Consider the following 24,259-nt stretch of genomic DNA (forward strand, 5'->3'; position numbering starts at 1 on the left):
CCACATTTCCCTGCATTTGAAACTGAGGTTTACCTTTTTGACATCATCAACTGCCCCTAAATGAACCCTGTGCTCCAGCCAGTCTTGATTACTTGTACCTGAAGTATCTGTGAGTGGCATCAATTTTACTGAAGATATTGTAGAGGAAAGAGCTGAGGTTTAGCATCACGCTTTCCAGAGCACAGTCCCTCAAAGCCTTTCTGCACCACCTGTCCCCCCAAGTCTGTCCATTCATTTTACCAATGAGCATTCACCGCCAGTGTGCCCAGATCCCCGTCTCCTCAAATCTCTCAACCCTTCAGCAGAGCACTTAAACCTGATACTAACTCTGCTAAACAAGGGGCCATCCTGTGATAAGGATTCTCCTTCCTTAAAAGGCAATGGGGAGCTATAAATACCAATAATAAATAACGATGGGGAATTATAAATAATGGGGAAATGCTTTTTTTTTCTTTTTACATTGTTCTCTTTAAAAGTATTTGCTGCCTTAAGGAAACAATAAACAAGATGAAAAGACAACCCTCAGAATGGGAGAAAATATTTGCAAACGAAGCAACTGACAAAGGCTTAATGTCCAAAATATACAAGCAGCTCATGCAGCTCAATATCAACAAACAACCCAATCCAAAAATGGGTGGAAGACCTAAATAGACATTTCTCCAAAGAAGACATACAGATTGCCAACAAACACATGAAAGAATGCTCAACATCACTAATCATTAGAGAAATGCAAATCAAAACCACAATGAGGTTCACCTCACACCAGTCAGAATGGCCATCATCAAAAAATCTACAAGCAATAAATGCTGAAGTGGGTGTGCAGAAAAGGGAACCCTCTTGCACTGTTGGTGGGAATGTAAATTGATACAGTCATTAGGGAGAACAGTATGGAGGTTCCTCAAAAAACTAAAAGTAGAACTACCATACGACCCAGCAATCCCACTACTGGGCATATACCCTGAGAAAACCATAATTCAAAAAGAGTCATGTACCACAATGTTCATTGCAGGTCTATTTACAATAGCCAGGACATGGAAGCAACCTAAGTGTCCATCGACAGATGAATGGATAAAGAAGATGTGGCACATGGATGCAATGGAATATTCCTCAGCCATAAAAAGAAACGAAATTGAGTTATTTGTAGTGAGGTGGATGGACCTAGAGTCTGTCATACAAAGTGAAGTAAGTCAGGAGAAAAACAAATACCGTATGTTAACACATATATATGGAATCTAAGGAAAAAAAATGGTTCTGATGAACCTAGGGGCAGGAAGGGAATAAAGACACAGATGTAGAGAATGGACTGGAGGACATGGAGGGGAGGGGGAAGGGGAAGCTGGGACAAAGTGAGAGAATAGCACTGACATATATACACTACCCGATGTAAAACAGATAGCTAGTAGGAAGCAGCCACATAGCACAGGGAGATCAGCTCGGTGCTTTGCGACTAGCTAGAGGGGTGGGATAGGGAGGATGGGAGGGAGGATCAAGAGGGAGGGGATATGGGGATATATGTATATGTACAGCTGATTCACTTTGATATGCAGCAGAAACTAACACTGCATTAACTAACTAACATTGCAAAGCAATTATACTCCAATAAAGATGTTTAAATAAATAAATAAATAATGAAAAAAGTATTTGCTGCCTTAGTAAAAGTACAGTATTGATCTCTTCTTTGAGCTTGGGAAAGGAGAATATAAACAGAATATTTACTGGACATCCAGACATCATTTGACCCCTCTTCTCTTTGTGTGTGTGACTTTTCTCTGTTGTCCTTTTCAGGACACTGATTCTTGGGTGGATATCTTACAAGCCTCAAGTGACCTTGGGTGCTTAGAGACTCTCCACTGGTCCCTGGATTCCAACAAGGCAACATTAGCATTTGAGTGACTGGAAAAGAGTTTGCAGCCTGTGTTTTAGGCCACATGTTTATCATAGTGTGTATCTATCCCCCATCAGGTAATAGGTGCCCTGTCCCCTTCAGGTCCTTCTTAGAGGGTTTGCTGTATCTTTTTTTTTTTTTTTGCGGTACGCGGGCCTCTCACTGTTGTGGCCTCTCCCGTTGCGGAGCACAGGCTCCCGACGCGCAGGCTCAGCGGCCATGGCTCACGGGCCCAGCCACTCCGCAGCACGTGGGATCCTCCCGGACCGGGGCATGAACCCGTGTCCCCTGCATTGGCAGGCGGACTCTCAACCACTGCGCCACCAGGGAAGCCCGGTTTGCTGTATCTTTGTAGGAGCTCCACTGAGCTTTATTTTTTTTCCTCCTGGATGTGAAATACAGCTTCTCCCTGTTCCTACTGATTTCTGTTCCTAATTCCTGAGAAATCATGGAAGAGTTTCTTCACTGGTGCAGTCTGCAACAGACATGCATACTTTCTATATTCCAGACAAATAGGGGTTTCTTCTGCCTTACAGAGCCCAGGTATTTTTTTCCTTGAATCTACCACACAAGAACTAAGGTCTTCCTGTTGCCATGTGGTCATATTTGTGTCACATTTGTGACCATGCCACTCTATTTCAGAAGAAAAAATAGTTGTCATAGTCTTTAATGAGCACTCCGTTCTTAGTATGGAGGGAAACCACTTGTGCCCAAATGAGGGAAACCACTTACACCATTCCCTGGGATTCTGTCTTTTGAGAATTCAGTGTTTGGTTGGGGGAGCTGAGTCACACCTGTATTTACTTTAATTCTGCAGTTCCTAACTGGTGACACAAGGTCAGACATCGTTTTCTCATGGCAACTAGTATTACCTTCCTCTCTTTCTTTGCCCAAATTAAGCTTCACTCACAGCAAAACTCATGGGTGTCCCTGCACTCTCTGATGAAAGTCTGTTTTCCTGAATAGTCTTCACTGTGAACTACTCTCAGCAAGTGCTCAAACCAGGTCTGATTTTTCGAGTTATGCTCTGTAGTGCCTTGTCATGGGACACACTGCAAAGAGGTCTTTCATCTTTCTGCTAATGTGCAGTCAGAAAGAAACCTGGCCTATGCATGTAGGAAGCTCTCCACATTACCTGAGCTCTGACTCTTCAGACTTTGTCAGGCATTCTGTTGGGGTAGCATCTGAGGCTGGTGGTCTCACACTTATAATTCCTATGGCTGGAAGACTTTTCATTGATCTCTATCGCTCTTCTGCCCCAGAAGCCTGCCAGTCCTCTAATATTTCAATGGCGTGTCTAAACACAGTGCAAAATCCTCTTCTCCAGTTTCTGAAAGTGTTTCTGCAGTAGCACTGGACCAAGGGTTTCTGTCTTTGACTGATAACTACCCTCAGAGTAGATTCCCATTCTCATGGGAATCCTGTTTTAGCTGGCGAACGTGGAGGGTTTTAATTCATCCCTAGTATATTGCTAGCGATCTTTCTTTAGTCTTGCAGAAAAGACTGATTTTTCTAAGAGTTCATGTGCTCATGTTGGCTGGAATGGTTATCAGTTTCTTACCTGCTCTTTCACATAGGGAGTTATAAGTCTCACCCACTCCAGTAATGGCACTTAATGCTCTATAAGCCTTTCCATGCTGAACATCTCATCTCAAATGGAACATCCCACCATTTGATCTCAGAGGAGTTGCCATAGCTTCTTATCTGATTATGAATCAGTAGTTCAGGATCATCATGAACCAGTCTAAACTGCCAAGCACCATGTATCCTAGCATTAGATAATCGTGAAGAAGAAATGTGCCCTATTGACGATTCAGTCCTAGGATGAGTATTCAGTAAGAGATACAACTGGGCACTGTACCTTAGTTCAGAGAATTGATTCTTCAAACAAAAAGCTAAGGTATACTCATAGCCTAAAGCTTAATTAGGGAAGAAATGGAAAATGTTTATTTACCATACTTATTTTTTAATTGTCAAAAATAACCACAAATCCTTTAGTCATAAAGAAATAAAAATTGCTGTTATCAAACAAAGCCAGATGTGGATTTCTCCCTCATTATTGCTCAGCTATTATATTTTTGATAATTTTTACCTTTCACTTAAACCTATAAAATCACAAGATACAGATCATTTTATTTTTAAGTAGACCGAAATCTAACCTCAAATTTTCCACACTCAAACTTTAAAGAAAATGTAGGCATTTTAGCAAATTTGAATTTTGAGCAAATTCTTCCTAGAAGTGACTTACAGTCACATGAGGATGAGACTTTTCAGCTGTCGTTTTATATAGGTTTTTTTGGTTGTTTTTTTTTTTTGGTTGTTTTTGTTTGTTTAGTTTTTTTTCATGTGGGCCATTTTTAAAGTCTTTATTGAATTTGTTACAATATTTCTTCTGTTGTCTTTTATGTTTTGGTTTTTTGGCCGTGAGGCATGTGGGATCTTAGCTCCCTGACCAGGTATCGAACCCACATCCCCTGCGTTGGAAGGCGAAATCTTAACCACTGGACTGCCAGGGAAGTCCCAATATATGTTTTCTCTCTGAAAACAAGAGCACTTATTGATGCCTTTTTAAGAGATGTAATACTGAGGTCCTTTATAATTTTAGTTTAACATTTTGGTAAAATGTTTACTCATAACATTTACATTACTCTTTCCATAATTTTTTTTTGGTTTGTACAATATCATTTTCTTCAATTTATTTTCAAGTATAATGATGAACTACATTAACCTTCCATCTGGCAAAGAGTGTTGCAGAAGCCAATTAACTTAATTTTGTGATTAAAAAGAATTTAATCATATAATAAATTGTATTATATCATCTTATGAATTATTATATACTTTAAGAGTATTTTTTCTATAATTTCTACCTAACATTCTTTTCTGTATTACATTTTATTAACTCTAGGGAAGAAGAACAAGTAACTTGGGGAAATAACATAAAATTAAAGCTACTAATTCCTAAGAAAATTAAATTTAATGTTGACATAATTGAGACTGAACATTCTGTGTATAAAGTATTCCACCATAAAGCAGTTGTAAACTTGATGGAAAAAAAAAAGACTTTGCTTTGCTATGGATTTTGCCATCCATCTTTTTTTTTTGGTAGGGGGAGGCAGTATGTTGAAATTTCAAGGCATCATTAATTTTCATAGCCAATGTAAAGTATGTTATCTGTGTTTGGAAGCATGAAATATTTTTTATAACTGTTTATAGGGATGTTGATTTGATCAGATAGCAAAAATAAAAATAATGATTTCTTTCCTATATAGTGTGATTTTTAATTTAACTGTAGTTAATATTGTTAATAGAATCCAGTAATCAAATACAGGGTGTTTGGAACCTGATCTTACAGTAAGTGCTATAGTGCTAGGAGCTGAGAGAGAGTGATCTTTAAATATGAGGTTATCGAGAGTGCATCTCATTTATTATTGGCACCTGCTACTTAATTAAGGTGTTATGATTGCTCATGGTGTGCTGAGATTACACGGAAGAAAACTGTTTCTGTGATTGTCCCTTTTTTTCTTGGCTCTGAATTATCTTCTCTTCTACATTCCATTTCTGCTATCATTTCTAATAGCTCTGCCTCACCACCACATCCTAAACTATGATGTAGGGACCATGATTACATCTAAATGTGTTCATACTAATGACCCTCCACTTCCAAATTTTAATACAGGGTTTAGAGAAGAATGGATAGATTTAGAAGCTTTTGAACATTGATGAAGGTGTCTTTGCACATTTGCATTAAAATACTAATGCATATTAATAAAACACAAATCTGCAGTAGTTTTCTTTTGTGACAGAACGGAGCAAATATTAAATACTCTTTGGGTGGGAGACTGTTTAGAAAGAGAGCGGTTACTCTCTCACATGTTGAACTACGAAAGTCAAGAATATTTTAACTAGCACAATCCTCTGGGGTTCCTGCTTCTCAGGTCTCCCTTCTTATATAATTATGGAATATTCAAAAAGGTTTACTTTTGTGATTGAGCTTATTATTAGTGTGCCTAATTTTATGTTATTCTCTGGGATTGGGGGGAGGAAGGAGGAAATACACATTTAGTGAGAGCTATTCATTAGCCACCATTGAAGAAGAAATTGAACTTTAAAGAATCTATCAAAAATTCTCTGGTGAGCCTTTTATTACTATCTTGTCTTGAGCCCTTTTTTTAATGACATCTATTATCAGATTGAAATGGCGATTGAGACGCTGCAAAAGTCTGACGGTCTGTCCACTCACAGAAGCTCTCTTCTCAACAGCCATGTAAGTTGCCTCTTCATGTAAACTAATCTCTTGCTTGTTCTGCATGTGTTGCTTGCTTCTAAATGCTTGTTTTATTTATTTACTTATTTATTTTGCTTCTTAACCTTCCTTTCTCAGCCCCTTATGATCTCTGTATCACTTAATGGCAATTTTGCACAGTGGAATATCTAAAAATAGAACCCCCAATATACTACTTCACTAGGTTTTTTTTACTGTTTTGGTACAGATATATTTCCAAGTTAATAACAAGCTACCAAATATTGGTAAAAAGTAACTGATGATTTAAATTTTTCTAGTGTGATATTTATTTACTGTGAAGCAAATGTTTATAATCTGCATCTTCGAGTCTGAGACAGAGAAATGGTCGTGTCTGTTTGTATGACCAGTAATATTCTTTAAGTGGAAAAAAGATTGTTAATGCCAAACCCAGTGATAAACTGTTCGAAATGATTTATTTACCAGTAAGACTATATAAAATGAGCAGGAAACAGCTACCTAGATGAGCTCAGGTCCTAAGACCTAAAGAAAAATGAATCTGGGCCAAAAGAAGAAGTGAGATTCTAGATAAGCCATAAACTGCCAATAATTCAGATAAAACAGGATTATTGTTACTATTTTTTAAAGCTTTTAACTGTTACCAGATGCAGCATCACTACAACACCGGTGAGTGTAAGAAGAATGATGACAATTTGTGAAACTATAAACATTTTCATCAAATGTACAAATTTTGGGGACTCAATGAAAATGCTGATTAAAAATTATTTTGTTATCATGATTTCTGAATATATGGGAAAAAGTAAATAGACCTATGATTTAAATCTGTCTAGACAGTTCTTCTGCTGAATTAATGTCAGTAACAATATAGTAAGAATTAGAGTTTTTCCTCCCAGCTGACAGTGTATTCTTAAATTTGGAGATAAAATTATTATTTTTAATTCTTCCCCATATTTTGTGACTGAAAAGTCCAAAATTGGATCACCCAAGTGAAATAAAATATCATTATTTTTTTCAATAAACCTGAAACATTTAGCTCATAGAAAATGTTTCACTGTGCTTTTTAAATATTTGAATTTTCAAACATTTAAATTTTATATTCCAACATAACACAAAATACTTCCTTATGTTCTTACACATTTATTTTTAGATGAAGTGGTTTGTTTCTTTTTCAAAGGGAAGTATATCATGACAAATAAAAACAAGTTAACCTACTTGGAGAATGACTACAATTTTTATGAAAATTATAGATTCTAAATTATAAAACAATATATACCTTGGCCCTTCTTTTGAAAGTTTAAGGAATATGATTTTTCCCCTTTCTGAAAGTTTGTATGCAGTACATCACTCTTTTATATGTTTCATAGGTATATTCCTGCTGTGCTAGCATGAGTCTGTGGTTGTGTGTAGAGGCTGATTTACTCTCTACTTTTAGGATGTATGTTTTGGGGAGGGGGTGAGGACCATCTGGTGTTTTGTTTTGAAAATGGCAAAGGAAAATGTTGTTCATTTTTAGTTGAAAATGTGCAGGGATATAAGAAAAAGAATCCTGAAATTTCCAGTTACCTTTTTTGAACTTGCAGACTTCTATGAAGTTGTGCTTTGATATTCAATTCACATCTCATTGTCATTTGAGATATATACTTCAGTAAAATATGTGATGTGTTTAATTTTAACTTGAATTACCCATCTTAATTAGTATTTTTATGAACAATAATGTGGATATAAGAACATTTTTGTATATTTTTATTTGTTGGTTTTTTGAAACTTTTCAAATACGTTTTTTTTTCATTGTTATTCTCTTGTAAAATTCATGAAGTAATATTTAATGTTAATGAATGTGTGAATTAAGCTGCATAAACAACAGATACATGTTTGTTACTCTATGGCTTTGTACTTTTTATTACATAGCATGGCAACTCTTCCATACTGTTTATAAGTCCCAGAGACATTTCAGTATATAGAGAGTGGGCATAAATGTTGCTAATGTAGTGATAATCTTTCTCTAAATATCTTGATTCACTTTTATTACACCTCTGAGGTACAGTTAAGCTTATTTAAAAGCAACACATTTATAGTCAAGTCTCTGGAAATACAAAGGATTCTAAAGATGGTTATAAACAGTGGAGAGGGGATCAGTGTTTTCTCCTGACCGGTCAGGTTTTCTTTCCACCTGAACCCATTAGAAGATCATGCTGTCTTTCTGTCCTTGGAAAATTAACGATGCTCCTAATTTTTGTTAGATTTATCCAAGCAACTGGCATAAGCTACTACATGCATTCCAGTTGATAATCACCTGCTAAGGGTATTTTAAATTCTGTTAAAACCTAATTGATGATTTTCAGTTGTGTAGAAAAATTTTAGTGGCGAGGGTTTTTTTTAATTTAAATATGGCTAACAACTTAAATGTTAATAAGCTGTAAGTTATCTTTATCCCTTCCTATATAGCACATAATATAGAATCATTTGAGGTTTGTGGGATTCTTTGAAGTGGACATAAATTCAACCTTATGATAATAGTTCCCTGAAATCAGTTTCTACAAAGGATCAATGTCATTAGGCAAAATTTAGGAGAAATTATCAATAATTTGTGTCCCATACTTACTAGTTTCCGAAGAGGGATCTTAGTCATGATTTTTGAGCTGAAGGTCTGTTGTCATTCTATTTTGCAATATGGAATAGATGGATTTTCTATTTTCTCTTTATATATTTGATTATTCACAATAATTTGGAAAATTCTTATTAAGATAAAATCAAATAATCCCCTGTTGGTATAATCCAACTTGATTTCTTTGTTTTTTACCTCTCTTTCTACACATTAGAAGATTGAGTGAGGTATTAAATTTTATATCCCTTTTTCAACATATTCTTAAGAGTATTTTGTACTGCTGGTCTATTTTTATCATCATCATGCTCTTATCATCCAGGTCAAAAATGCATGTATAACTTGCCTATTTCGTACCCAACATAGTGCCTTATCTGTGACTGAGTACAGTTACACTGAGTGCCATGTTCCCTTCTATTAACATTATTAACATAATGGCACTTATTCCAGTAGTAGCATTATATAGGCAGACAATAAATATTTATTGACAAGTGAAAATTCCAAGACAGTAAAGATTTTATATGTTTTATCCACTGATGCACCCCTGGTGCCTAGAACAGTGCCAGGTACATAGTAGGTGCTCACTAAATATTTGCTAAGTGAATAAATGTAAGAGACAAGTAATAGAAGGGAACAGACCTTATTTTGCCTTCAGTATTCTAAGTACCTTTGCCAATCATGTGTGCATTTATTTGGGGACTCACACGTGTATTCTTTGTTACCAAGTATGCTTCAATTAGGTGTATGTGTGAGCATTGTTGATAAGACAGTGGTCTCCCTGCACACCATTTGAGTGAAAGAATGTATGGCCGAGCTATCATTTCCCCGTGTACAACCTTTAGTTTTTTTTATTTAAATATTTTTATTTCTAAATTTTTTGGCATGTGAAGATGTTATGGGTAAATGATGTGTAGCCTGCCTAAATCAAATTAGAATATCTTAATTTTCTTCATTGCAGACTTAAGTTTATTTTATACTTCTTCTCAGTTGTAAATAATATAAATTGGCATTTAATGGTTATATTGTATCAAATTTGGGATATTTTAGATTATAAATTTAAATACAGAAACATTCTTAAATTAATTGTTCCCAAATTTCATGTAATGTTTTTCAGCTTGTGCATTTTTAAAACTCCATTTAAAGTATATAAAAAGCCTTAGGCATTTATTTTATATACCTTTTACTATCTAGTGAATAATGATTTTTGCTGGTTTTAGCTACTGAAATATATTCAGCTCAAAGCAAAACCTTGTTTTATGCTTACTTTCTCTTGCCTTGGCTGTGCTGTAAATATAAGTTATGATGGAAATAAGACCTGTCAAAATGCACATCATCAGTGAACTGAACTTAAAATTAATCCTAATGGATAATAATCCATCTGGGGAAAAATGCCAATGTTACATTTAGATGTTAATTGGGGAATGCAATAATGTATATTTTTCTAATTTGTCAATCAGTATTTCCCTTTGGGACAAATAGGAACTGTTCATCTTCCTTAATCTACCCTGATTGATATAGATTAAATGCAAAGGTTGAAAGATGCAATTATCTTGGTTTCTACCCTTACGTGAATTTACATTAGTTCATTAGTAGAATAATCAGGTTTTAAATATAAAGGTTAAAAGTTCCTGTGGTATTTCATGGGCTTTTAAAATCATAAATATAAACAAATATTTTATAAGACATCTTATAAAAGAGTAAAAGAAATAGCAATAGTTATTTCTAAATTACTAAATGTTAAGGGGATTGAATTAGTGTCCAAATACATTTTATAAAAGAGGAAATCCAAGGAAACAATATATCTTCTAATAGGCATGAACTTCCCTGGGGCAGCACGTGGAGTGTATACCTTCAGGTTACACTTAACTGCCAAGTTTCTCTTATAATAAAAATTAATCCTTTCTTATACTATGTTTTAGACTCAAAGATCTGACAGAATTTTATCACCGTGTCAAAACTCGAAGGTTAAATACTGGCATGTAGAATGCAGATTAATCCCCAGCTAAATCTCAAAATCTTATCTGGTAGCTCCTAAACCAATTTCCACTTACACAGTCAATTTGTGGGAACACTACTCCTGGGTGTGCAGTTGTTGGCAGGCTTCCTAGTAGAAGCAGTCATGGCTGCAGCAGAGCCGCCTCCATCCTTCAGGGCTTTTACCTCCGCTTGACCTCCTGCCCTTCCCAAGTGATCTCCAGGCTTCTGGGAAGGAATAAGAGTTCCTCCTCCTGCAAGCAAAGGGCAGGGAACAAAGTGTAACTTTGCTACTGTAAAAGTGATAGTCACTAGAATACCTGCATACCCACTCTTGTGGAATTTTTCAAACCAACTAATGATTTTATATATATATATATATATATATATATATAAAATATACATATGTATGTAAATATGTATACACATATGTGTGTGTGTACACACACAGACACACAAATACATATTACAGATAAACTCAGATTTTTAAAAACTGGATTAGAAATGAAGAAAAACCTTTAAGAATGTAAAATTATGTAAGAAGAACAATCAGTTTGCAAAAGAGCCAGTCCAGATCCTGTGACTTGCTTAGCCACTTCAGAGGACCATGTGGCCAATCCAATAAAAACTTCGTTTTCTCCAGGTTATTCACTGGGGGCTTGAGTAATATTATTCAGGCTTATGAGTATTTTATTTTTTTATTTTTATTTATTTTATTTTATTATTATTATTATTTTTTTGCGGTACGCGGGCCTCTCACTGTTGTGGCCTCTCCCGCTGCGGAGCAGAGGCTCCGGACGCGTAGGCTCGGCGGCCATGGCTCACGGGCCCAGCCGCTTCGCGGCATGTGGGATCTTCCCGGACCGGGGCACGAACCCGTGTCCCCTGTATCGCCAGGCGGACGGACTCTCAACCATTGCGCCACCAGGGAAGCCCTGGATCATGAGATATTAATAAACTCTCATTTTTAGATATTTGTCTTTACTTTTAAGTAATTAAATATTGCAAGGTAAACAGTTAAGGCAGTTTACAGAAATTTTTAAGTTGTATCTGATTAATTAAACAAATTATTTTCATTTGATTTATATCTTATTAAAAGTATTTTACATCAGATCTATTTTATTATTTGTATACTTTTGGTTATAAAGTTCACATTATGAAATTGATTATTTTTCCATTTCTGAAAAAAAAAGCCCTTTAAATTAACGTTTCGTATATAGGTAATATGTTCTGTTCATTAACAAAGGAAGAAATATTTGATTTTTTATTGATTTTTATTTTTTGTTAAGAAATATACCATTTTGGCTTTGACAATATGCCTTATTATTTGAGGATACATAGACATACATACAAACATATCTGTGACATTTTTAACTTACTGGCATTGTTCGATGCTTGTGGATGTGGGCACTTCATTAGTTCAGTTGCAAAATATTACTGTTTTTCAAAAAATACTTATAGCTTTTATATGCTTGCCCATTTTATGGTGTTTTTAAAAAATATTCCTTGATCTCAAGGGATTAAATTCCTCATAGAATATTCCTTTCTATATTCTGTATTTCAATATTCTTTATTTCTATATTCTTTATATATTTAGAATACCAATGGAAGGCTCTATCTAGTATATGTACACAAAACAAGAGCCATCATTTGTGTGCAGTATGGTTCACTAGAGCTGCCCTAACACCATTCAAATGAGGAAACAATGCTTTCAGATCCCAGTCATCTTACTGAGGCACGTGGATGAAATATGTGAGGCAGGTTTGCTTTGCCACATTTTATGTGTCGTCTCTGTCAGTTGTTTCATAATCAACAAAGTCTTAAAATTTCAAAAGGAACACTAGAGACATACTGACCCACTGTTGTAGGCAGAATACTAGTCTGAGCCTTTATAACTGGATTTTCCAATCAGTTTACCACCTCTCTTTACACTAAATGAATATGTATATGTGAACTTATTCTATGTGTCATGTAGAGTACTCAGAAATCATGTGTGAATGCCTCTGGAAAACTTGTTTACTGACAGTAAGGTTACGGATGATTCATATGAAAAGAATTTTTTTTGACCTGTAAATTTTTTGGCCATTATAAAAATGAATGTTTATTTTGTGTAACCTTTTAAAAATTTCATAGGGGAGCGTTGTATATGTTCAGAGGCAATAGGTATATTTAAATGTATTCATATGCATATGTGGTTCATAGAGAACCTAAAGGCTTCCTGACCAGAACATTAATTTTATTTTTATTTTTAAAACTACTCTGCTCTGTCTTATAGGCTTGGTGGCCATATTTTCTAAGCCAACATCAAGTATAGGTTAATGACATGTTTAATTACATAAATATCCTGTAGGAATATTTGAAATTAAAATTGTTCTGGAAAATTCAGCTGTCACGGTTAAAGAAAATAATTCTGACAATGTTTTTAATGGATTTTCTTATTAGGAGTCTGAAAGTGTAGGTTCTAAGCTTGATCACAAATCTTAAAATATGTAAGCAAAATGGAGAAATGCTTTAGTTTGAGTGTTCTTATTATCATTTTTAGTATGTGACTGTAAATTCCTGGAGGACAGGAGTGAGGTCACATTCATTTTTACATCCATAGGAGCCTAGCACATTGCCTGACTGATAGTCGATGCTCAGTAAAGGAATTCTTTTCCTTCCATAACTTACATTTAACTTGAATTGCATGTAGAATATCACCTTTTTATCACACCTTCTGTATATGGCATGGAAATTTGGTTGAGACAAGTAATGTGACACATATGCTGCTTTTGTAGAAATAATAACTGGTATGCAAATAATCAGGAAAGTGTGTTGGAAACCAGATCAAGCCCTGAGACGGTGTATGTATGGCCTTAAGAAAGTCATTTAAACCTATTTCAGTTCTCCTTTTATAAATAAATAATGAACAGATTGATAATTTAATTTTTCTAATGTTGAAACTCAGTACTATATACATAAATTAGATTTTTCTAAAAATTTCCTGCACATTATGTACTTTACAGATTATTTTTTAAAAATTCAGAGAGGACAACATAAAACTTTAAAATGTGAACTATATATTGAGAAAACATTGCTTTACCAACTACCATTGTAGTATGTCTTCCAAAATTATGAAAAAACATAGCTTTGAGGTAGAAAAACTCAAATGATTGTAGTAAATTATTCCTTTTCATTACACATATTTTTTTAAACCAGTCTCTAGGGAGTTTCTTTCTTTCTGGGGAAGAAAAGACTGAAATTTTTCCTTACTGCTTGTAGAATTTGTCCCAGTGGATAATACCATTATTGTATTATCTTGTATAAGTAAATTGGATAAATAAATTAGAATTCTATAAAAGTGAATAGAACCTTAGTGTAAATAATTGTACAAGGCAGCCTGCTGTTCATGTGTTGTAACAAACCAACACTAAAGACATATTATGTGCCACGCTGCCAGGCTTGGTAACATGTTTTTTTTTTCTGTACAATTATAAATTATATTTATAACCAGTTAATGGGATTATTTGAGTTCCTTGAAAAGGTATTTGTCTCCAAAATAGCAATCAATACAAGGAAAATTAGTATGTCTTTATATGTGCTTGAATGTTTGAAGGAATGGACATTGTCTGAGGTCAATAAATGACGGTCAGCTATTTACACTTCTGAGACTTTTCAAAGTCAGATTACACAGTCCTCTGAATTACAACAGTTTACCTATTACATGGCTTGAGGAAGATCTTCTGAGTGTTTCTGTGTATTACAGTTGCAGTGTCTTAGAGACGTTTTGGTGAATGATTTGGTTTCTCTGTGTTTACCCTGTCTTGTTTATACTAGCTCCAGTGGCTGTTGGACAATTACGAGACAGCAGAAGGAGTGAGCCTTCCCAGAAGCACTCTTTACAACCACTACCTACGACACTGTCAGGAACACAAACTGGACCCAGTCAATGCTGCTTCTTTTGGAAAACTTATAAGGTCAATTTTTATGGGGCTACGAACCAGGAGATTGGGAACCAGGTTAGTACTAAAAATAATATCATAAACTAATCTCTCTTTTTTAAACTATAGCTTTAAACAATATAGTTCAGTATATTGTTTGGGCAAAAGTACTTGATTACAGATAACATATAAAGAAAAACTAAAGAATTAGCTCAGTTTATAAAATCCCCCAGGAAAAGGAAAGGTCATTATTCACTGAAAACTGCCATTCCAGTATGACGCATTGTCCTACTAAACATCGACAGAGTAAACAAAGCTTTGAGAAAAACTGATTCTCAAATCACATAGAAATGAGCAGACCAAGCTATTAATGGAAGATTTATATATGATACTTTAAAAATTAGTATATATCACTATCTTCTCTTTTGAAAAATAACTGTACTAAAGATGATGAGTAAAGTGACAAAGTTAAGTGGAAAACTGTGTATGTCTTGACTTGCAAAATTACATTGAAATGTCTTTATAAAAAACTCCTCTATTTGCATAGAGTAAAAATTAAAGCTGAGTTTTTCATTTCATTTCTGGAGACCAAATAAAAATAATTTAGTGAACTTGCAGATTTGAGGTGTTTGAAGCTCTCAGTTAATGACCTGGTCCTTTTTAACTTCTTATTGGCCTTTTTAAAACTCTTGATTGTGAAGCCAATCATCTATGGAAGTAAAAATATAGTATAGTTCCATTGCAGAGAAACTAGTAATGTGAAGAAGACTTAACTTTCTCTGTTCCCTTCCTTTGTAAATAGATATGAGTGTTTTTACTAATCAAAATATGCTGAAAATAATACTTAGAATTATAGAGCTTCATTTTTGCCTTTCTATAATTTTTACAAGTTATCATAACAAATATTTTGAATAGCTGAGCAGAATGATATGGATGTTTTTGATTTCCTAAATCTTATAAAATCCATATTTAGAAGTATAAAAATAAAGACCCTATACTGTATATGACAGATGATATACCTTTAATGAGTTATAAGTCACAGCCTCATAGTATTCTAGTAAAGCTTTTTAAATATTCTTAATAAAATAAACAGCCTCAGTAATTGACTTCACTATAAATTTATACAAAAAAAAAAGGAGTGTGGCCATTTTATGATATTTACAAGGTCTGTATGTAGTCAAAGTGTGAATATTAAGTGATTGTACAGCTTTCAGATTGCTGGAGGTTCGGTTCTCTCATAAATGTATTTTCTTCTATCTGTACTTCAAAGGATAGTATATTTTAAACTGAAGAATATGATTGCTTATTTGGAGTAAAGAAACTAGCTTCCAGTTCCTTGGAAAAACCTTCTTGTTTCGCTAGTATTTTTTTCCCCAGAACCAGGAAAATCATTATTTGGGGACCTAACCTACTATATCCTAGCTGATGGCTCAGTAGTTATGCATACTGTGCCAATATTTTGAATCTCTGGGCTTTATTCAGCATTGTAATAGCTGTATTGTTGTGCCCGTTTTGTTACTGAAAGGGATTTCAATGGATCCTATTTTGAGGCTCCATTCAAACCTTGAAACACATCTTTAAAATAGAAACGGACAAAACTGGGGTTGTTTGGGTTTGTGAATGAGTAGAATCCATACTATATGCTCTATAAGTACATATTGCAATATTGCAGCTTTTTCTTACTGATGTTCTTTACTTCCCCCCTCACTATGTAGCAATTGTGTATCCTGTTCCTTTTAAAATTGTATGTAGTCTTGTAATTAGAGATGGAAAACAAAGCCTAGAAGAATAAGGAGAAAAGAAATCCTAGGGAGAAAGTTTTAACAAATGCTGTGTTATGAAGCTAGCAGAACTCTAATGTAGAAAAACTGACAATGATAGGGGTGAAGTGCCAGAGGTTCTTTCTACCATGGAAACTGTTTTAGCATTCATTCTACTCCTCACCCAGGGAACAGAAAGAAAATCAGTATAAATCATGAAGCAAACCAACTCAGAATTTTTTTTTTTTAAGTAAACCATAAACTGTTATTTATCCATCGATAAGATTATCTGGTGAATTCATTAAAACCAGAACCAAACTTCTGGTCAAGTTTCTGGAGCTAAGTAAAAGATAAGTAATATCACCATGTTTCTAAACAAAGGTAAATCAAAAGGTAGCTTTTGTTACATCCCATCTCCAAATTAAGTTTAAACAAAGAAGACCATGGAACATACTGATTTCCCCCAACCATCTTCAGTGGAATAGAAAGATCCGCCTCTGCTCCAACCCATCCAAGATTCCAATTTATAGGAAACTGGAGAGAAACTAGGTACTTTGTGTATTTTGGGGTCTCACAAGAGAGATGTGATTTTACTTTGTATCTTTGTCATTGGCTACTCCCTCCTGTTCTCCAGTTTGTATGGGAACAGTTTCTGGTATTTTTTGTTTTTGTTTTTTTGCTGTATTCTACAGTGGATCTTGGAGGCAAGATCTAATGTCTGCAAGTGGAAGGCATTAAGTTTTCATACTGGTTTATTTTGCTGAAACTATGTAGGTATTCAAATGCCCTGTGTTTTTTAAACTAGCAATATTATTTATATAATAGATTTTAATGTCTTTTCAAATATATAGGATTCATCTAACGTGTGTTCTTCAACCTTGGAAGTAAAATTCTGTTTTATTTTTATATAAAATATTGAATCCACACTCCACTTGCATTTCTTCTTGTAAATGAAAGAAAAAGTTGGAAAGAACACTGATGTCTTGCTATATATAGACTTGAGAAAAACTACTATTTTCTCTTTGCAAAAATTTACATGTTTAAAATGTTATTTTTGCAAGAATTTGCAAATTTCATTCAGAGTAAAACTTTGTCATTTCTAATAACAAATATGGTCTTTCTCATGAACATGAGGAAGTTGTGACATTTTTTATCTAGATGGAAATTTGCCATTTTCACCGAGAAATTTCCCCGTGTCTGTTGTGACACATCTTATTCAGCTTGAAAAACTGATACGAATCCACAAAAACAGAGACTAATAAAATATGCTTTGAAATCAATAGATTAAACGCCTGCTTCTTTTTTAGGTTTCAAAATATTAAATAATAGACTTCACAACATCTTGTATCAATGAAGTTATCTTAGTCATCCCTGCAGTAATAGAATTAGAAAAATACAGGACTTCTCCAAGACAGTAGAATTAAGATTTTTTTCTCTTTGTTCTGCATAACCATTTGATAATAAATTCCTAGCTGGTGTGCAACCCTTTATCCTGTTAATGAATATCCTGTTAATCTAATCTTCTAAATTATAGTTAAAATATAAAGTTGAAAATAAAATGTAACTTAAATCGAGCAAATGGATTCTGACTAATATTTAAGCAAAAGTTTATAAGGAAAGATTTTTCTTAGGGCCTTGAATTGATTGATTCAGAATCTTATTTTGATTCTTCACATGTAGCCACCATAAAAATATACAGGTGTCCAGAACAGGTAAATCATAAATATATAACATTAATATTTTGCCTTTATCTAATTTTTCCAAATATGAAATTAAATGGACATCCTGTATGATTAATATTGACTTGACTGACTTTTTGTGTCTCTGTTTATTGTTCTTTTATGAAGAGGAAACTCCAAGTACCACTACTATGGGATTCGTGTCAAGCCAGATTCCCCTCTTAATCGTCTGCAAGAAGACATGCAGTATATGGCTATGAGACAACAACCCATGCAACAGAAACAAAGGTAGACTCTGGAATTATCATTGACATGTCAAAGCTATGTATTTCTTTAGATGTTCTATCTCCTTTTTTCTGAACAAGCAGAACAATTACCTAAGTGTGCAAGAATGTCGCTATTGCTGGTATGCTTTCACTACAGACAGTTCTCAAATATGATTTAGAATTTCATTCTATTTTCCAAATCTTTCACAATTACTTACCAGACAGCGTGTTTGTCGCCTTTAAGTAAATGTGACATCCCAAACTATTCAGATAAGGAAACTAAACACAAACTGTAAGGAGCATCTGGAGAAACTTGTCAGTATTCATGAGCTTCTTACTTGTTAATCTGCATATCCTGCAGGTCATTCTTTTTGACAGTGTAAATTCTTGCAGAATGTTTGGGACATCTTACATTTTCTTTGACTCCAACTTTCCTAGATGTATAATTGTAGATATTAGAGCTATAAAAGATCTTAAGCATTCATGAATGGATGGATGGATGGATGAATGGATGGATGAATAGAATCATAGATCTTAGAATTGAAAAATATATCAGTCTAGTCTGGCCCCTCAGCCTTGTGGCAGTCAAAGCATGAAGACCCCTGTTTTTTCAGATAAATCCCAGAGAGGTTAAATGATTTGTACAAGCCCATAATGCTGCTACATAGCCAAGGGCCTTCTGTCTCATGTGACTTATATCACAGTTTGGAGTAAAGTGAAAAATCTTTCCCTCTTTACCAGTATAGCTCAACCATGACAGTAGCTACAGTTTTTCTTTTCAATTGAACATGCAAAATTAGGTAGGAGAAAGGAGGACTGCACCTGGTGCAGTTGGCCTAATCCATTGATCAGTCTCCCTAAGCCATTGATCTGGGATGGTGAGTCACTGTGGTGAGATCTCCTGCACATCATACTAGCTTAATCAGAAGCCTTAGTTCCAAGTAGCTGCTGGAGAAGAAAGTATATCACACAGTAGTCCTTCATCTGTTTAGTCAGCAAGCACCAATTGAGTCTCTACCATGTGCTAGGCCCTGTGTGCAGAGATAAGACACAGTCCTTACCTTTGAGGAGTTAAGAAATTAGATGAGAAGGCACATGGGAATTTTTTTTTTTAAGTAATACAACCTAAGAAATGCTAAAACAAAGCTTTGGTCAAGGAACTATTGGAGTACTTTGCTGAACTATTTCAGCAAAGTCTGGGAGAGGGAGGATTGGGAAGTTTCACAGAGAAAGTGCTATTTCAGTAGGGAATTTGAGGGATCAGAAAAAGAGAGGAACATTCAGGCAGAGGGAATGTAAACAAAATCACCACCGAGAGGGTCCATGATGTCTTTGGTGAATGCACTCTGATCTGGTGAGGTTGATATTGCAGGAGAAGAATTGAGAAGAAGATTGGGTACTTTAATGGGAGATGAGATTTTAAAAGTAGTTTGGATCATACATAGATGAAGGGATTTGGTTGTATATGAAGCTAATGAGTTTGTTCTTTGTGCTTAGATACTGTGCAAGTCTTCAAAGACTTGCTTCCAAGCAAAACAATGACACTTTCACATTTTTTCTAGAGAGATTACTTTTTGATTTGGGGCAAGACATATTTAGTGGGAAGAGACTGGAAATAAAGACACTTGTTAAGTGGCTTTAACACAGTCATAATTTCTAGTGAGAGTATTGCAAGACTGAAGAGTCAGTTCAAGATTGGCTATTATATAAATTATTATGTTTTCTCAAACTTATTTTTTAAATTGCTGATTCCTGTTTTTTGAGGTATAGTCAGTGAAATATACTAAGAAGGGCTCTGGGGAAAAAAAGCCATAAAACAGTCCCTTGTATAGTTGGAGACAGAGTTTGTGTGAATTGAAATAAACTGTTGTTGTCATGAGTTACCATTATTGTTTCCACCTGTTAGTGGCAATACCATAGCTTTTACTTTCTGGTGTGGTCTCTGCGCTCATGCATAGCAGTACTACACATTGGAGATGTTGGTGCAATAAAGAAAAAAAAGATTAATTCAAAAATAATATATACTCAAACTTAAATATGAACAATACCTTGGTAAATTGCACTCAAGACAACTGAAACTTACTTCGTCCAGTGATTTCACTGCAAAGAATCCTAGCAAGTTTTCATGGAAATGGAAACCTTCAAGAGACATTCTTTATACAAAGCCTGGGTTAGGTAAGCAAGACCAAGGAATTACAAAGGTCTCCTTATGAAACAAATTTCAGGGCTATAAAGATTGATGAGCCATGAAAACCCTGCAATATAAGTATTATTGCTTTTAGAATTAGACATAATATGGTTGTATTTAAAAAGTGATATAAAATTCTCAGTAATATTCATAAATTGTACCGACTTTAGTTTCTTATAATGTTTGCTTTCTTATGAAATAAGAATGTTAGAGAACCAAAGCACTGAAACTTCCTTTAATTTGTTGTTGTTGTTTTTTAATGGTACAATTTTGGATTATGGACAGTTGCTCTTGGAATGGTGTCTTGGATAACTGCTTGCATTGTTAGTGTTATCAACTTCACCAACCCCTCACTGGGATTAGGACAGAGGGAGGTTTCTGTTGTCTCTTTGAAGGATTATATCACTGGCAACATTGATAGGCCTTAAGTGAAGCCAGTTACCGCATTTAGAGGAAACACTTGGACAGGAGAGGAAAAGTGTCTCTTCCTGAGTCTGGATTCAAGGGTTAAGAGTATTTGTTGAAAACAATGAAAAAGGGACTCATTGTACTGTTTGTTTTATGGCTTATAAAATAAGGTGATTCCAAAACTCAAATGATTCTACTGAATATATTAAATTTCACATAAGAAGAGCCTGCCATTCTCCTGTTAAAGTACAAGTGACATTTGAAAGGTTTAAAATATTTTATACTAGTATTTAATATTTTGGAATATTCAAATTGTTTAAATGCCTCAAGGTTTTTTGTATACATCTATATGTGCACATCTTCCATAGTATAAATGTACATGCTTCACCTGTTCCTATAGTAAGAAAATTCAATTATATGCAGTGATTATTTTATCAAATAAAAATTTGTACATTTTTTCTGATAAGTTTGGAACCATTGTAGTTGTAGCATTAATGATGGTTATTGTTTTGCATAGCTTTATAATTTTTAGAGCTCCTTTACATACAATATCTCATTTGAAGCTTTGATAGGGTAGTAGAGGAAATTTCCCCTTATCTACAAATCAGATTCCCAGCAACACCACCATATGGGAACATAACCATGAGTCTGGAAATAAATGGAAACAGCTTCTGACTGTAAAACAGATGTCACAGAGCCCTTAGTTTAGCTTAATTGAAAAGATGAAGCCATCCTCAAGTCATTTACCTAAAATAAAGGAGCAGATTAGAGCCCACTTGATTCATAGGCAATCATGAGATATAACAGCTGGCAGGAGGAAATATAAGTAGACTAGGGTCTTCGATTCACTTTTGGGTTACTCAGCTCAGCAGTCTGTATATATTCAGTGGAAGGACACATAGACCTAGGCATTCCAGTAGGCCCTTTAAGTATCACTATAGTGGCTAAAATCTAGTCTAACACAGTGTAATAACTATTTGGCATGTTGATGACATTATAGGTAATCAAGAAGAGGTTAACTACCCTGGTTAAGGAAACAGGAGAATGTGTAATAGTTGGTTTCTTTTAATACCTTCTGTTGAAAATATTTCATGTGAAAATAACTTCTGCACTTAAATGAGGTAGTCTTCAGTTTTCAAGGAAATTCACTTATGGACTAATTTGCTTACCCTAATTTAGACAATAAATAAATTAGGTTATTATAGAGCAAAAAGGAGATGAGTAATTTTCAGCTTTACAAACTAAGTAAAAATGTTTGCAGCAGTTTATTTCTAATATTTAAAAGAAGCACTCAGAGAGTGTTGGCACATGTATGTCAGCTATTCTTCCAAATCCTAGTAGCAAAAGTGGTGGAATAGAGCCAAGTGTGTTTGACAATGTGCTTGGCTGTGTTTGATCCCAGTAGCCATTCTCAAAGTATTAAACTGCATATATCATTCCTTCAACAAATACATAACAATCAATGGTTGCATATAGAATATGTCCATCACAACTAAAAGAGAATTCACAGAGTCATAGAAGTTAGAGCTGGAAGGGGGAGGTCACCTAGCGCACCTCATCCTCTTGATGAGAAAACCGAAGTCCATAAAGGATAGATAACGTATCCACGATAATATAGAAACCAGGACAAGAAACCAGTCCTCTTGTCTTTGTTCTTATAAGAATTCCGTCCTTGAAGGGGTAATATAACCCAAAGAGAAATGTGCACATGTAATAAAATTTAAGGGGAAAATCACACTTGAGTATATCCTAAATAAGTGAGGAAATGTGCCACTTTCTGCCTCTGTGAATGGTCTTTTCATAGGAATTGGATTCTGTGAAAGAAGAAACCTTTGTGGCACTGAGGAGAGGAAAATAGAGGCCATTGGAGAGATGGGACAGCAAGGCTAGTTGGCTGTAGACAGATGTGAAAGCATGCGTGTTCCTAAGGAGTGAGGACAAGAACCTTTGTCATTTGAAGACCTTTCTTAATATAGTTTCATAGATTAGTGGAATGAACCTTATATTTAAAGGTGGGAAATAGGGATTTGAATACAGGCTGCTTTGGCACTTCAGTGTGTGTGACTGAACTTCACTGAACCTCAGTTTCTTCATCTGCAAAATGGAAATAATAATAGACTACCTCAAAGATTTTTTTGAAGTTCAAGTGGAAAAAAGTATATAAAGGGCTTTATAACCAGAAATATCCAAGTGATAGGATAAAATAATAATTATTATCATTATTATACCATATGCACTAGAGAAAATATTTCTTTAGAAAATATTTCTTTAAGAATAAGGCTGTTTTGGAGAAGAATGAAGCCTGGCAGTTGGGCAAGTTTGGCTTCCATTTCTTTGTACCTCCAGGCCTGTGGTTTCCAGGCCTGTGATTGATGTAAATAGTTTACAATTCCTCTCCTGGCCATAAATTCCCTGGGGTCATTACAGAGATAAGCGTCTAGGGCTGGTAAATTGCTCTGAGGCAGCTGAGGGTGGCAGGAGGGCAGGAGTCTTTAGTGGGAGGATGATCATGTATCTGCATTTGGCTTTTAGGAGACAAACAAGGAATCTTGGCACTGAGGTATTTAATGTTCACTGCCACTGCAGCGAGTCCTTGCTGTAAATATATTTTCCATTGAAGATGGGAGAATCATAAATAATCACATTCAGTAATTATTAAGTATAGTAATTCATGTAAAGTTTGTTACTACTAACAGTTCCCACTTATCCTTCTGATGAATATTTATTGAACTTGTAAATTGTTCATCAATAAGCACTTTATGTGCAAGATCTCATTTGGCAATTATATCGTTATCTACTGATATGGAAACTGAGGCTCATTTAATTTTACTGTATGCAAGAAGCTAATTTGTTTTTTCCTAGATAGAGCTTCAGATGCCCTTTTTCGTTTTTGTTGCTGCCTTGACATCAGGTGGAGTCAGGTTGTCATTCTCCAAATAAAGGAAGAGTGAGAACATTCCTGTAGGATCAGTTTAACAGAAAGGACCAGCTGTAGACAAAAGAAGTATCCTAAAGGTGTCATACATACTTGTAGCAAGAATATATCAGTTCTATACAGTTAACCCTAAATTACCTACGCTAGGAGAACTCAGTGAAGAAATTCATGAGATAAGGGAATCTTATTTGCCTCTTTCAACACCTAGGAGAGCAGTAAGCACATTGTCATTTGTGAAATGAATGAATGATCCATAGACTTCTATTTCAGCCAGCAGCTTCAGCCTCTTCCCTTTCCTACCTCTCCCACATTTCCTACTAAAACTGATGCAATTGATACAAATACCCCCATTTGAATTTAATTTTTCCTCCTATCCTTTCC

General features: G+C 34.8%; 1 protein-coding gene across 10 annotated transcripts in view; it reads left to right on the forward strand.

Moving 5' to 3' along the window:
- The window catches only part of RFX3 (regulatory factor X3), a 288,861-nt gene that overhangs the window by 206,808 nt on the left and 57,794 nt on the right, over positions 1–24,259 (forward strand). For 9 of the 10 annotated variants that reach the window (XM_029201564.1, XM_029201562.1, XM_029201563.1 and 6 more), the window contains 3 exons: positions 6,075–6,149; positions 14,539–14,720; positions 18,250–18,369. In XM_029201564.1, the coding sequence (XP_029057397.1) occupies positions 6,075–6,149; positions 14,539–14,720; positions 18,250–18,369 (377 nt within the window). The remainder of the gene's footprint in view (positions 1–6,074; positions 6,150–14,538; positions 14,721–18,249; positions 18,370–24,259) is intronic. The other variant, XM_029201568.1, reaches the window with a different exon arrangement.

This window comes from Monodon monoceros, unplaced genomic scaffold (assembly GCF_005190385.1).
Source record: "Monodon monoceros isolate NGI ecotype Baffin Bay Population unplaced genomic scaffold, NGI_Narwhal_1 Super_Scaffold_5, whole genome shotgun sequence".
Taxonomy (NCBI): Eukaryota; Metazoa; Chordata; class Mammalia; order Artiodactyla; family Monodontidae; genus Monodon; species Monodon monoceros.